This window comes from Semicossyphus pulcher, unplaced genomic scaffold (genome assembly GCF_022749685.1).
Source record: "Semicossyphus pulcher isolate SPU_LCO1_2020_fin unplaced genomic scaffold, fSemPul1.0.p SCAF_11, whole genome shotgun sequence".
Classification (NCBI taxonomy): Eukaryota; Metazoa; Chordata; class Actinopteri; order Labriformes; family Labridae; genus Semicossyphus; species Semicossyphus pulcher.
Window position 1 is genome coordinate 26,063,852 of NW_027211615.1, and position 15,084 is coordinate 26,078,935.

The window sequence follows — 15,084 nt, forward strand, 5'->3', positions numbered from 1 at the left end:
TCCATGTTGGAAAGTTGTGTCATCAGCATACATTGATACTTGCCTTACCACAGCAACCCACAGAGATAAGGTAATGGTGTCCGGACACATACATCCGATCTGCGCGGACAATCTTTCTTTGAGAGACAATTCTAATAGCCTCCAGTCTGCACAAAACCTAAGTAACGACTGCGACTACTTGGTGCCCTAACGCATTTTCCTAGTTCAAATCCCAGTTCAGACATAATGGGCCTTTCTGTGTGCATGTTCTCCCCGTGCATGTGTGGGTTCTCTCCAAGTACTCCAGCGTCCTCCCACAGTCCAAGACGTGCTCGTTAGGTTCATTGGTGACTCTCTAGATTGCCCGTAGGTGTGGGTGTGAGCGTGAAAGGTTGTCTGTCTCTGTGTGTCAGCCATGTGATTGATTGGCAATCAGTCCAGGGTGTACCCCGCCTCTCGCTCAGTGGCAGTCTCTGGTTGACCTGGATGTAACCCATTGTCTACGCAGCCAGCGATGAGTAACCAGTAGACAAAAAGGAAGTTAAAAAAATAAAGAGACCCACTGTTTTAAACTGATGTCAATGATTCAACAACTCAAGGCTTGGTTACTCCACTAGCTCTCTGTGAATCTTTCTGAGTCGTCTGAACATCACACACAAAGTCTTAAACTCTATTTAATGGGCTGTTACTGAACACGAAGCAATGGCGTGTGTAATTACCCAATAAAAATGGCTTCTTATTGTGATTGCTCCAAAGGACTTCATCATTAGAGGGAGACAAGATCAACAACTCTTCCGTCTGTTATGTTCAGTCGACGGCATTTTAAGAAATCATATTACTCCCAAAATTTGAGCAGAAACGTGTATTAGATTCACACCGCAGAAACTGATCCTCCCTGTTCAGTAAATTCCCATCTTGGAGTTTTTCACAGTGAATGTGTTCCACTGTTGCAGGCGTGCTTTGCAGGCTGTCACGGTCTACAAATGTGAAATGATTCAGAAGTAGCCTCAGGACAAGATTTGGGATAGAGTGCATTTTACCACTGACAGTAAAGCGGAGAGAAGATATCCCCGAAGCCCTGCCAGGACTCGCTGTTCCACAACACTCCTCTTTGATTATCAAGGACCTTTCAACACCAATGTTCAGTTCACATTTAGCCACTTTGGAGAGCTGTAAAAACACCTGTGAAAAACCTGCAATTACAGCAACCTGGACGACCTTTTAAACCTATTCTTTCAATCAAAAAAAAAGTGCTAATATTTTGTTCAAACATTCATTTGGACGCTTAGAAAGTTACGAAGTTAAGAACCTTTTTTTGCAGAAAGTTTTCACAGGCCAATTTTAATCTTTCCGAAACCCAATATTGGATTTCACGCCGAATGAACCCAGGTGTCAACACCATGTATTAGGTAGAAACACATCTCCCTCTGCCTGGAAATGTCAATCAGATAAGAAATAGGTAGAATATAGATATCAGCTAAAAGCTCGACAGGATTCCAGATAAACTGAAGATGATCTGTGTCTGTCTGGGGAGATTCCGATCTCAGCCTGGATTATTTTGACGGGTCCGATCCTTCCTCCTCCAACTACAAAGGGTTAAATATGACTGGGTTTAGATAGATGCGAGTTTGAGAAGATGATTTGGATGCAGGTTTTGCGGTTTGATGCTTAAGATGGGGACTGTAAGTACTTTTAGGATTAGTTTTGGGGCATTCTCAACTTTTATTTGACAGTTACGCGAGGAGAGGCAGAGAGGACACAAGGAGAGAAGGCGGAGGGGAAGATATGCAACGAATGTCCTGAAGCGAACCAATGAGGTTATAGTAACGTGCTTCGTGAGATAAGCAATCAGCTACCGAGTTGCCCTGATAGTAAGTACTTTTAATATACTTGTTTTCAATGTATATTTAAAATAACCATCTCGGAATTTTTCATTTATTTCCTGCATTTTGTCAACAACACATTCAAACTGGCCCCTCCTCCTGGACTCTTCGTCACCAGAAGCTCACGCTCACTCTCTCATGCGAGAACACGCCCACCCTGCCAAGCTAACACCGGCAGCATCACGGTTAGCTTTGCAATAGCATGCTAACCGCCGGTAAGCTTGTCCTACCTGGTTTTAGAGGCACCTACCTATCCCACAGAAAGTAGGCCAACTCTGCAACGCTCTGTTGCCATGTTCGCCGGTCTGAATGGGGCCCAATTGCTAATATAAACCACTCCTACACTCACCTGTACGCTGCGATTGGCTCAGGGAACCACAACAGCGCCCCTCCTGAAAATGTCCCGTGCAAAGCAAAACAACAGAAAAGATGCAGAGGGAAGGGTCTCATAAGGGTCTGCACACACACTCACCAACACACATAGAGGCCCATAAGTTATGATTTTTATATTATATTATATTTGTAAAAGTCTTTATTTTATTTTTCTAGGGAAAATCCTACTTATTATATCTTTAAGTCACTATCTATCACCGAATGAGGTAACACAATGGTGATTGAGCCTATGGCCCACTGATGAAAGCCTTTGCATTTGCAGTATTACAGACTGGCTGTCTGTGGTGACATTCATGGAAAAAAATCAGAAGCGGCGCCCAGTTAGTGACGCGTTTTCCACCAGCCAGCAGTGGTTGGTCTGCCAGAGAGGGTAGGCGGAGCTAAGCGGCTGCTTTTCCACTCTCTGCAAGTGTTGCGAGTAAACAGTAATCTACTATGGCTGAACAAACAAAGAAAAGATGGATGACTACAGATACAACTTCAACAAGAAGTGAAAATCCAAAGAAAAAGAAACAAACTCGACGCTCTTGAAGCAAACAGTCTAAAAAGGAAAGCGACCGTCAGCGAGGAAAATCAAGAGTTACAACCGGAGCCAACCGTGGACGTCTGGTTAAATTGGGAGTGAGTGCTCTCATAATTACCAATTATCACCAGCAGGAGGCGCTCAAGATCACGAAATTGAAATCTTCGAGATTGTATCTTTAAGCGATATAAAAGTTTCTCTAGTGGCAACATTTTACTTGAAAAACAAAAAAAATAAAAGTATAAATGTATAAGCGTTGATTTTTGTTCTCTGTATATCTGTTAATATGATACACGATTAAATCACAAAATAATAACTGCACATAATGTATTATATAATCTTTTTTCATAATAAAATGCATGACTGTAGGACGGATCACAGCACATTTGACTCTTGTCTTGCGATCATAATGAGATTTTTTCTCTTCTTTTAATCTTGTTCCTACATCTCCACCTGCTTCTCTGAACAGGAAGTCCCAACAGGAGCCTTTTGTGAAGACAGAATGAGGAAGGCTTTCAGATATGATCAGGGAAAGCAGGTTAACAGGTCAGCACGACTCCAACAATCACTATCAGGTTGCAGTGACGTAAAGCAAGAGGAAACATAAACAATCTGATCTGGGTTCTAACCAAAACTTAGTTCATCAAAGACACACACGACACAGTTTTAATAGATGTCTTTACACTGGCCACTTGTTATTTTTTCCACTCATGTTCCCGCTTCTCTCGCAATCGACTCGTCTGGAAATTAACATATTTTTCTTGTTCTTATTAAAGATTTTCAAAATAATTTGATTTCTGTCAGGAGCGAGGGGAAGCGATTGCAGGGGAGCTACAAGTCTCAACCCAATTAGTGACCTCGTTCACGGAGCACATCTCGTCTTTTATTCCCCTCCGCTCTTCATTACACTTTCTATTCACTAAAACCCCTCGTACTCCTGTACCCTCCAAACCTCCTCCTTTCTTCTCCGCTGGACTTTCTGTTCTCTCACTTCCCTCTCCTCTCCTGTGTCTCTCTTTTTCTCTCCTCGCACAAATGAGTCCATTTTGCCCCGGGGATGAGACCACGGCGGTTAAATCAGATTGGGGCGAGGTTATATTTGGACTGTGCCGGGAGACAGAGAGAGAGAGAGACAGAGAGAGAGAGAGAGAGAAGCATCAAACAGCTGGGTGATGACTGCATGGCCTATTTTACATCAGCAAATTGGCTGACAGTGGATTCCCATGCCACATTGAGCTGACAATATTATTAATATCAGTTTAATAAGAGTCTTAATAATTTTGGAGGCAGCTTCAAATAAGTTTTACACACGTGGAAAATAATGCTGAGAGATGATGATGATATTGCAGGGAAACGGGAGACTGAGCTATAAGCATCTAGATTCTCGTTGTGTAAATCTTATCTTACAGGTGGACGATGCGTCTCCACCAACTCTCATGTTTTGATCACAGTCTATGATCTAAACATAATAACTACATCAAATGTGAATCTGTTGTTTTGAGTCTTATTTGTGTTTGTACCATAGACTGCATAAAAAGATGGACGACATGACAGCTCTCTAACAGTGAAGCCAAACCCTCTCTATCGCCCCCTGCTGACTGGCTGCAGTATAGGTCATAAAGCCCGCCTCCTCCATGTTAACAGATGGGACATGAGTCAAACTATAAAATCAAAATGCACGTCAAATACATTTTTCTCAAATATGGTTTCTGTCATTATAGCTAGTTCTTATCATGCTGATTTATGTCCAAGTGTTCATTTTTCTGACACGTTTATTTTTAATTACTTATCTGATGCTGTCAAAACGATGATTGACAGCTCTGTTGACAAATCCGGTTCCTGCAGCCGATCTGTTCCGGATTAGCAGAGTAGAGGACAAACGGCGAGAGGAGACGTAGCTAAAACAATCACTACAGTCACTGAAGTTTCCATACCTGTGAACGTTAACCTCAGACCAACACAGAGAAGCTATTCTGCTGTTAAACATGCAGGCGTGCGGGATCCTTGCTGTTTTTTGGGGAAGTTAAGTGTGTGTTTTGGTTAGCGGAAGTGGCTACAGTGGCGCCATCCGTCGATCTCTACTGCGCAGACTCTGGCTCTAAATGACGTCACCATTGCAAGATGGCAGCGCCTATCACAGGGGCTATTTTGGCATCACTTTCGTACAATGGGAGCAGATGAAGACGTGTCGTCCATCTATATATACAGTCATTGGTTTGTACAAAGAGAGTCAAATTCCTTGTATATGTCTGCATACTTGTCCAATAAAGCTGATTCAGATTCAAATAAAGCCGTATTTTAGTCAATGATGAACACAGAAATGTATAAATGAAATTATATTTTAATTTGGCCCACTTTATTTTGTAGGATGATAAACTTTCCAGGTTCCTTTTCATGTAGAATCAAGAACATAAGAAGTTGTCTGTTTCCTTCTCTCCACATTCCAAAAAGACTTTCTGTGTCACCTGGAAACCACCACATCACTTCGCCAACTTCCATGATTCATACTTATGTAATGGCACGACTTGTGTGGCGTCATTAAGAAAATAGTGGTCGGTGCCAGAGGGGGACCATGCATGGCGGACTTGGCAAAGATCCCTTCTCTGGACCGAGACCAGATTCAACAGCAGCTCGCAGCCTCCAAGTGAATGCACCAAACTCTGCCTCAGGTCTGGTAATAACTTTCCAATCTACTCAAGTGTATAAGTACAAGTGTTCAGGTCTGAAGGAGTCTGTGAGGATCTGTAGATAAAGTTCTGTTCACATCCCGTAAACCAGTGGGCAGAAAATAAAGTGCATTGGACATACTGGAGGTAAGAGAACATTAACAATATGTAGTTTGGTTGAAAAAACATTGCAAAGTGAAAATCTGACAGTTGCTGAAACCAAAACAAGTCTAACTCAGATACTGCAGTACTCTCCAGTAATGACTGTTTCCCCAAGGATGTTTATAATAAAATAATATATTAATGTTACAATCAAAAGTAGTGTCAAACAAAGGGAATTAGCATTAAATCTCGCAGGTCAACCAACTGTTTTGGCCTCTTTTGGCTCGTTGTTTTAGGTTTTACTGAATGTTATTTCAGTCTCATTAAGCTCATCTCTGCAGGGAGCTGATATTTAAAGCAAGCACAACCCTAAAGCCGGAGATGTACTTGCTTTTAATTACATGTTCGCTTGCACATGATGGCTACCCCGCGATCTTCAAAAATGAACGCTACGTTTTCGTGTGATGCAGTGTGCACATGACCAGTAGGGGCAGTGTAGAGGCAGAGGGGATGTGACAGGGTCAACAAAGCCACAGGAACAACGACGTCAGAAAGCTCTGAAGACAAGCTGATAGACAAAGTCCAGAATCATACATATCTGTATGATGTGTCAGTGCCACTGCACAGCGACAAACATACCTGTCAAAACAGCTGGAGACAGATGTGTTATATTTTAGAGATGCAAAACTAAATGGAAACAAGTCCTGGACCGTTACGTCCATGCACGGAGGAACATGTTGGACAAACGGAGCAGGGACGGTCTCACAATTAACATAGCAGTAACCTCCTCGAGTGTCTCCATGTCTGTTGTTTACATCTCCCACATACGGTAGTTGCATGCGGCCTGAGCTCTCTGGTGTGCCCTCTAGAGGTATCCTCCAGTAACACGCGTAGTGCATAGATAAGTATGTGAACAATTACGTTCATGACGCAGACAGTTGTGTACGCGAACGCAAGGTTATAAAGTAAGTATATCTCCGGCCTAAGGATAAAATGTTAGCTCAAAGGTTTGACAAAAGACGCATGAAAATCGAACAGTTACAGGATTAGTTTTTTCTCTGACTTGTTGGAGACCAAAACAGAGCTAAAAAAGGAGTGAACATTGGACTTACATTCCAAAGGTAATTGTTGGGGCAGGACGGCAGTTCAAGAAAGAAGTCTGTGGCTTTAAATAACAGAGTAGTCGTGAAATTAAGATTAAAGGAACTTTTGGTTTGTTGGTGACCCCTGTGGACAAATCGGTATCTATCTCTTTCTCTCTTTTTAAGTAGAATAAATCTAATCTTTGTTACCCTCTTCAGCTATATGGTCCCTAATCATATTATGGGACTCCTGCTTGGCTCGTTTAATGCTGGTAACTAGCAGTCTGGGATAATTCCACAGGTAAAAACAGCTGGAGTAGACTGTAGACCACTCCTACCTTCTCGGGACCATCTGCAACACAGCATACATTACCCATCAGGCTACCTTCTTAAAGGTACAGCCTCAGGCCGGTAACATCTTGCTTCCTGTTAACAGTCAGGCTGTAAGTCCTTTTCTTGGAAACAAAGGCTTTTCAAACATCGACCTGGTGACAGGCTTAAAAAAAACTGTACAGAAATAATCGTTTGCTTTTGTAGGTCCTAAGGAGGCATCAGTATTAACTTCAGCCTGTTTCATACACCAGTTAAAACCTTCTCACAGTTTGATTAATAATGTAAGGGGACTTTTCCTTTGCATGAGCATGATCGTGTGTTTCCCTTACATGTTTTACCTGCTTTACAACAAGGATTATTTATTCCCCTACACCTACAAAAACCACACCACCGCAGGGATAATGGTGTTTCCTTTGAATCACACATTATCAACAGCTCCTCAGGTTGGGAACAAATCCCACTGAAGAATCAAATGTTGATGAAACGTCGCAGTAAAAGAATGTCGGTTGTCAGAACCGCCGCCACACGGGACTCCTAGCTCAATACTGAGATGCCATACATTTCATCTGAGAATTAATTTTCTGCTTGAATCGCACAGTGAGAAAGTAATCATGTGGACGCGTGTCATCATTTAGACGAGTTGTCATCCCAGAATTACAATTTCAATATGGCAGCACGCATCTGTCTTCCACAGATTAGACTTTCCACCTCTCTAGTTCCCATCCGGCAGGTGAAGTATGGGCGAGGTACATTATGTTTCTGAGAACGCTTTCAATCCAAACTGTTTTTCTTGCTGCCACTTCTGTGATTTGGTAGCCGTTTATCAACAATACGGTTTGTGATGTGTGGTATAGAAATGTAAATGTTCAACATACCTGCAAACTTAGTTTACACATTCAAATCACACAGAAAGAATGAATTATTCAGTGTGAAAACAGGAGCACACACTCATCAGTATCTGTAATGGCATAGAACAAGTCCAAGATTGATTTTTTTCTCCTCTCTGTGGTAAGACTTGTATTATCCCTTCCTAATTCCACTCTCTATTTAAGTATAAATTGCAGGTTTCACACTCATAACTGACTGGTTCCTCCAGCCATTAATAGTCACCAACAGAGACAATCGAAGTGGTTGCCATTTATCTTCCACGGTGGCGCAGACGAACAAAGATCATGGATCTCATCAGTAAGTGTACGTGTGCGTTCATGCATGTGAGCATGTGCTTGTAAGACGGGGGGTGGAGTTTGTGTGTATTTGTTAAGCCTATGAATAATAATAAGAGCAATGCTCACAGTAATAGATTAGATTTTTCAATTGTGTTTTGTGAGGAGGGTCACTTGCTGCAGATTAAAGTCCAACATTTTAATTACAATTTCAAATGAGTAATGCACTGCACATGCAATACATGTGTTTCAAAGCAGCGACAACAACTCTGCTGTAGAATAGAGTTCAGGGGTTTAATATTTTAACATCACCTACTTGGTAATTAGTTAAAGTAATAATCTTAAAGATTTTCATTTAAATAAATGTCTGTTAAGTAACTTTCTATCGCTGAATGAGGTAACACAATGGTGATTGAGCCTATGGCCCACTGATGAAAGCCTTTGCATTTGCAGTTTTACAGACTGGGTGTCTGTGACGACTTTCACGGGAAAAATCACAAGCGGCGCCCAGTTAGTGACGCGTTTTCCATCAGCCAGCAGTGGTTGGTCTGCCAGAGAGGGTAGGCGGCTGCTTTTCCGCTCTCTGCAAGTGTTGTGAGGAAAAAGTAATCTACTATGGCTGAACAAACAAAGAAAAGATGGATGACTACAGATACAACTTCAGAAATAAGTGAAAATCCAAAGAAAAAGAAACTAACTCGATGCTCGGGTGAAGGGAAACCGTCTAAAAAGGAAAGCGACCGTCAGCGAGGAAAATAAAGAGTTACAACCGGAGCCAACCGTGGACGTCTGGACATGTGGGAAGCGTACTCCCGCATTTACCGCATATCGTCATAAGGTGCTGCCAAAAAGAACGAAACTGAGATCTTCGAGATCATATCTTTAATAGGCAAAAGCAAAGGAGGATAAAGGAGGAAATCATTAGAAAATAGTCAAACAAATAAATAATAATTAACGATTTAAGAATTAATAAAAACACAACAGAAGTGATCCTCGTGACTGTTTTTATTGCTTCCAACAACTTATAGAAGAGTATAGATATATGATTTGCATATCTTCTTTTGTGCTCTCACAATGTTCTTCTCTGATTAAAGGGGATGTATTATGCATTTCTATATAAGCTCAAGAGTCTTTATAGTTCTGAAGTGGTGTTTTTGAGATATAAATTGGTAATACTGTTGTTCTCTTTGTACTTTTCCTGTTTAATGTAACTGAATTATGCATAGTTTTTGGATGTGGTTTGGTTGGTTGCCATCAAAGAGTTTGCCAGCCTACTGGTGTGCAAAGTGTATTAAATGCTCGTGGTTTCCATTAAAAAAAACATTCATCTAACAAACATCAAAATGGGATCACAACGTTGTGACTATTAAATCATTTATTGGCATGGATAATGTGTGTGGATTTGCCTTTGTTCACAAATGACCCGACACAAAAGAAGGCTGGACAGAAAGGCACATGACATGGTCAGAAATAAGCCGATGAGGAATGCCATGGCTCGCCTCCAGGGTTAAGATTCTGTTCATACAGGCTAAAATGTAAGTTGTTATAAATGAGGAGGATTTATGTGATGACCAAACCTTTCTTATAAAACAAGCTGAGAAAACTTTAACTGTTGGACATGTTGACAGCCATTATCAGCCCTTGAATTAACAACAGGAGTTACATATATTATTATTTTGCCTATTTGAAAGACTATAAGAGTCAGGGGGACTGAAGCTGTTGAAGTTACATGACTAATAGCCCTCCTCTAGGTCTTAAAGTCAAATCTGGAGTAGATCAGAACTGCCACAAGGGGACAGAAAAACATGCCAACATTATGGACAAACACTTACTAACAAATAAAAAACACTGTATAAGGTAGGAAATTAATGTTTTATATCATATATATGTATGTATATATGTCTGGTGATGTATGAATGTATTAAACAGTGGTAGTAAATGCATATTACAGATTCAAACAGGTAGTAAACAGTACTTGTACTATGTGGTATTAGGTTAAAACATGTATATCATCCGTTTCAGTACTTGTTGGGATTAATTCATTGTTGGTTTTGCCTTTTCTTGCTTTTGTGATTAAAAAAAATATTTTTACAAAGCTGTCACTTCATCCAAATACATTCATGTTGTGGTCCTCACAGCTGAACGGTTGGTAAACGCTGTATCCTCGTCGAAGCTGTCAACGGTTTTATACCCAACCGTTGGGAGGCCACGCCCCCCGTCTTCCCACCACTCACAGGGCAGAAGGTGATTAGCTCATCGCGGCTGTCAGTCACGCCTATCCACCGTTGCTTCCTGTGTTAGCCGTTAGACTCGGTCTGTCTGCAGAGAGTCTCCGGTATGGGCAGCCGCCTTACTCCTCAACTTTTTACGGGAGATTTTACCACTGGTACTTTACATTTGACAAGCTTTACATCTTCTGGGAATGGACTCCTGAACGGAATAAGCTGGAAGTGAGCCCGACGCGAGTTACTTCGACCGTTTAAATTCATTTTTTTGTAGTTCGAGTTGTTGAAGGAAGAGGGAAAATGCCAGTTGCAACTCTTCTACCTTTTACCGCGACCCCGAATAGGAAGTCTGCCAGCCCGACCTCTTTCAGGTTGACAGAGAAATTTATTTTGTTATTAGTGTTCAGCGCCTTTATAACACTGTGTTTCGGGGCCATTTTCTTCTTACCGGACTCGTCAAAGCTGCTTAGCGGAGTTTTCTTTCATTCCTCCGCGGTGGAGACCAACACCCGCACCGGGCAGGACAGCAGCGATTCAGGTTCGGCTGGAAATGACGAGAAGGTCCTGGCCAAAATCAGGAAAGACCACGAAAAAGCTCTGTTAGAGGCCAAGGATACTCTACAGAAACGGCCCGACGAGATCAAACAGGACATTATAAAGGAGAAGGAGAAAGTTGTGAAGGAGAGTATAGGTCAAGGTGGGAAGGATGTCAATAATTTACCTTTCGTTGAGTATCACCGCCCACCGGGGACGACTGGACACGAACCTCTGGACCCCGAAACCAGGGAGAGACGGGCTAAAGTCAAAGAGGTAAGGATCTGTTGAGCTCGCGCACTGGTCGTTCTACGGATAACGCCAAGCCAAAGTCCACCAAAAAAGCTGACATTTTTAAGTCCGTCCTGGCATAAAGCAGGTAACATACATTGTGGAACCCCATTAAACACCTAAGACAAATATCTTATGTTCACTTTACAATTCGGCGTACATGTAATACACATGTGAGCTCTAGAGTGAATGAAATTTTAACTTTTACAAAATGTTCACGTGTTATCTCGAAAGTCTGCTCCGCCGATGTTCCTCGCCATGAGCGGTGCGAACATGTGTACGTCAGATATACAACTTGTTATTCTACTGGATAAGTTGTAGCCGAAATGCGCAAAACATCTATCCATGATTAGCTGAAGATAATTTCACGTGTAGTGACCTCGCTATAAATCTGTCAGTGAATGTGATATATTGATTTGGAAGCTTTTTAAACGGAGTTTTGAGTGGCGTTTATTCTTTCCACGAAATCGAAGAGTAGTCAGTTCCTGGGGAAAACGAAAGAATGCATACTGAATCAACCGCCTCCCCCCGGGCTGATTTACCTGTCTTCTGAGTTTCCTGTGTCAGGACAATACGGGGCGGGTGCAAAACCAGGTCTGGTGGTCAGTCACTATTGTGGGAACACTGGGGGTTATAGATGTGGGGGATAAAACACACCTTTTTGCACAGTTTCTATCCTGAAGATGGGCTATTTAAATAGAACCTATTTTGTCACACTTCTTTTAAAGCTTGGCTCCTTAATATTTATTGTTTCTACTTTGAGTCGTATATTACTCTGTTATTTGTTAACCTAGAGGGTGTTACAGTGCACCTACATATTGCTTTAATTCGATAGCATGTCTGCCCCCTCATGTCGCCTTATTTCACACCTATAAGAGCCTTGTATCCTGCAGCTGGGAGAAAAACACCAACAGGTAGCTTGTCAGCTATTGTTGCTTTATGTCACTGCACAGTGTGTGTGCGTGTGTGGGAAACAAGCCCAGTGGTGAAGTCTCAAAGGTGGTTTCAGGTTTCTGCTGATGGTGTGCAGTCAGGCTGCTGCTTTATTGGAAGCGTTATCATCCCAGCTCTGTGTTATATAAATATCTATACCGAAAATATTTAAGCAAATATAAATGGACGTGACAGATATACCCTTAGTGTTATTTTGAAAAGGAGTTTCACATTCTGGTCAGGTGATTTGATTCCATTCGCCCATTCAGGTTGTTCACTGGTTGCCTCATACAGAAGACATACATTGAGCAAGCTAGCAGATAAAGGTTTGGTGTTATGATTGAGCACATGTGGCTGCTGTATAGACATTCAGATGGACTGATATTGGTCCTTTTATTGGAAATCATTTTTTTAAAATGAGATCTCTGCAGGTTATTGTGGCCCTGAGCTGAATAGAGGGGGTTAGGATATGTCATCCCTGGATAGCCTCTGGGATGTCTTTGGGGTACTGTCAATATGGATTTAATGGATTTTTACAATGATGTATTTGAGTGAATACCCCACTATATATAAGGATATTTTGTTAGGGAGTTAATTGTTGTGTTTTTAGGAGTTACATAGATGTGAGGAGGTCATGAAAAGCAATATTTTAAGACAAATCAGCCTTTAAAGTTCAAATAAGTTTATACAATCCCATTAGTAAGCAGTAATGTGGCTTTCAGTACCTTGAAGAGACAAGCTTGAACTTTATCTTAACATATAACGCCCTACAATGTCCAGCCTTGTATACTTTATCGATATAACCCTCAGATGCTGCCATGAAGCCTGAAAAGATCATTGCATGTACTTACTATTCAAGACACCACGTTTGAAATGTCATTTCTGACCTTTTGATGACATCACATGACCTGCCACAAAAAGGTTAAAAATCTGTGCTGTCATGCTGTCAACCACAAGAACGTGGCATTAAACGCATCATGTCAGCGAGGGGCTGTACAGTTTACAAATTACAGTTTGCCAATATTGTGTTCCTCCTGTCAGCTGACTGTCATCACATAGGCGACATCACAGATGTTTGTCATCACATCAATGGTGGTATGAATACACAATCCCAGGCAGGCATGAGGACTTAGGTTCAATATAAGATAAGATAATCCTTTATTGAGCCATACTATAAATTATTATTTGTATCATATGAAAGAAACTGTTAGCATTAACTTAAATAGTCCGTCTTCTGGGTCCCTAAAGTGCTAAATGCGACTTTAATATGGTATTTTAACACTTAACTTTTCGGTATATCCCTTTAATTTACAGCACATGTCCTGAATTTAAAGCACCAGACTCAGAGCCCCTAAAAATCCAAAAGTGCCTCCTTCTCAGCTCTCTTTTAAAGCTTTAATATTTTATAAATTCAAGCCTGAACTGTGACTTTCAAAACAACAACAGTGAGCTCGCTGGGAGAAAAGTCAACATGACACGAGACCCATTAAAAAAACTGTTTTGAAGATTTTTGTCTGTCTGTGTTTGTGAAGTGCACAGATTGTCCTGCTCTGGGCTATTTTTCAAAATGAACAAATATTATGTTCAATTTAATGTAAAAAAAGTAAAGTTCCTCTGGTGCTGAGGGCAGACAGAAAAAGTGGCACAGATGCTACTTTTGGAAAAATTTGGAAGCTCCAGCTTCATCATTGATGTTAAGATTTAGGTCAATAAATGTTTTCTACTGTTTCTTTTTTTAACACCGACTTAAGTAGTAAACTCATAAACAGGTTCAATAGCGCATTACACCTTAAAATAAACATGTTTTTTCTTGAGACTCACCTGCTGTTTCCCTCAAAGGTGTCAACGCCAGAGTTTGACAGCTGGGTTGGCAGAGCAGGATCACAGTTGTGGGTTTTTTTTAAATGTACAATCAGTTGGGTTGAATTTCTAAAAATGAGAGGGGGAAAAAAATCACAGATACTCTCTTTTAACTAACATCAAACAGGTTCTGCTTGGGTTGTAGAGCTAAATTTGAACCATTCGGAACATTTTGACCAAAAAGTCATTATTTCAGATAGATTAGATCCGTACAAGTAAAAATTACAGGGTGTGCCTTTACCTGAAGTGAACTGTCACAACATCCATCGGTGTGTCATATTCTAAGGGTTCTCTAAAGAGAGAACGGAGAATGCTCCTTGTTCCATGGTGGATGGAATATTAATCTTTAAAGAGCAGTTCCAGTCATGTTTTAAGACATATAAAATGCTCTGCTTGAAATAATAAATTGTGTCTTACATTTTTTTCTTGCAAGATGTGTTTAATTACCTTGTAAAAATCCTCCCAAGTCATCTCATCCTTCTCCCTCATGAATAATTCCAGAATCTGCATAGGCCCCGCCCACTATGCAAATTTCCAACTGCCCTGAAAACAAAACACGTCTCTGCCATCGTTTAGTGGCAACTTGTTAAAACTTAGCTAGCTTGAAATGTAGTAATTATTGGTAGTAACGTTAAGGTCAGTAGTGAGTTTGCAAAAATTACGATGACAGTTGCAGCTGGCTCACGCATCGCCGAAGTAGTTGCCATAGGTTACACATAACGATATACATAGTGTCACTTCGTCCATTAACGGGATTGGCTCCTTAGGTTTGTGACGTCTCAAAAAGCAGACAGGAGCTGATTCCTTATGTTGTCCCTGATATGTCTTGTAGCACATGAGAAACACCACATGGAGATGTTTACAAGGTTAAAAAACTCCTCAAGTTTACCAACCACTTTCATGTTTTTCCAGCATCAGCGTCTTCTTATCAACAACAGTTTTTCAATACTTGTTTTTTAGATAGGGACAATTATCTGTAATACAATAGATAATCAATGCCATCCTCCATATTGGTACCCCTTCCATTGTCCATTGTGCATCTGCTGACATTAATGACGCCTCCTTGATTACAGTGGCTCTGTAGGCTGTACCGGAGGCTGCAAAAATGTAATAGATT

The 15,084-nt window shown here is 41.1% G+C and overlaps 1 protein-coding gene across 1 annotated transcript in view; it reads left to right on the plus strand.

The window, feature by feature from the left end:
- Positions 1–10,470: 10,470 nt before the first annotated feature.
- man1a1 (mannosidase, alpha, class 1A, member 1) overlaps positions 10,471–15,084 on the plus strand; it is a 163,631-nt gene continuing 159,017 nt past the window's right edge. The window contains exon 1 of the mRNA XM_069655905.1: positions 10,471–11,159. Coding sequence (XP_069512006.1) covers positions 10,650–11,159 — 510 coding nt within the window. The 5' untranslated portion in view covers positions 10,471–10,649. The remainder of the gene's footprint in view (positions 11,160–15,084) is intronic.